The sequence below is a fragment of the Myotis brandtii genome, unplaced genomic scaffold (genome assembly GCF_000412655.1).
Source record: "Myotis brandtii unplaced genomic scaffold, ASM41265v1 scaffold122, whole genome shotgun sequence".
Classification (NCBI taxonomy): Eukaryota; Metazoa; Chordata; class Mammalia; order Chiroptera; family Vespertilionidae; genus Myotis; species Myotis brandtii.
Genome location: NW_005354255.1, coordinates 1,173,008 through 1,173,429, shown reverse-complemented (window position 1 = coordinate 1,173,429; position 422 = coordinate 1,173,008). Strand labels below are relative to the sequence as shown.

Genomic DNA, 422 nt, shown 5'->3' with positions numbered 1-422 from the left:
AAAGCCCCTCGTGACCCCCAGGGGACCCCCGCCCCCAGGTCGGTCGCCCTCGGGGTCCGAGTCTCTGTGTCCCCATCTGTCCTGTCTGCCGCTGTGCGTGTTTGTGACTGTGTGTATCCGGGACACCTGCCCTCTCACGGGCCAGGGTGGCTGGCGCGCTGGCCTCGGACAGCGGTCCTGGGGGTCAGCGTGGGGGTCAGCCCAGGCCTGGAGGATGTTGCTAGGATTGCCCATCTCTGTGCCCGATGACACCCTGAAGGCTCTGGATGTCTAGGTGACACCCCCAGGCTGTGAGCATGTGGGTTCCCGTGTGTCTACCTGGGTGGCACTCGCAGGGTGTCAGTGTGAGTGTGTTGGTGGCATCCTGCGAGAGGTGTGCACCCGAGACACCCTATCGGCCGTGCGCGCGGGTCCCCGTGTGT

At 66.1% G+C, this 422-nt stretch overlaps 1 protein-coding gene across 3 annotated transcripts in view; it reads left to right on the top strand.

Annotated features, from left to right (window-relative positions):
- Window positions 1–281: 281 nt before the first annotated feature.
- NFIC (nuclear factor I/C (CCAAT-binding transcription factor)) overlaps window positions 282–422 on the top strand; it is a 64,147-nt gene continuing 64,006 nt past the window's right edge. For all 3 annotated transcript variants that reach the window (XM_014533624.1, XM_014533616.1, XM_014533618.1), the window contains exon 1: window positions 282–344. In XM_014533624.1, the coding sequence (XP_014389110.1) occupies window positions 297–344 (48 nt within the window). In that variant the 5' untranslated portion in view covers window positions 282–296. The remainder of the gene's footprint in view (window positions 345–422) is intronic.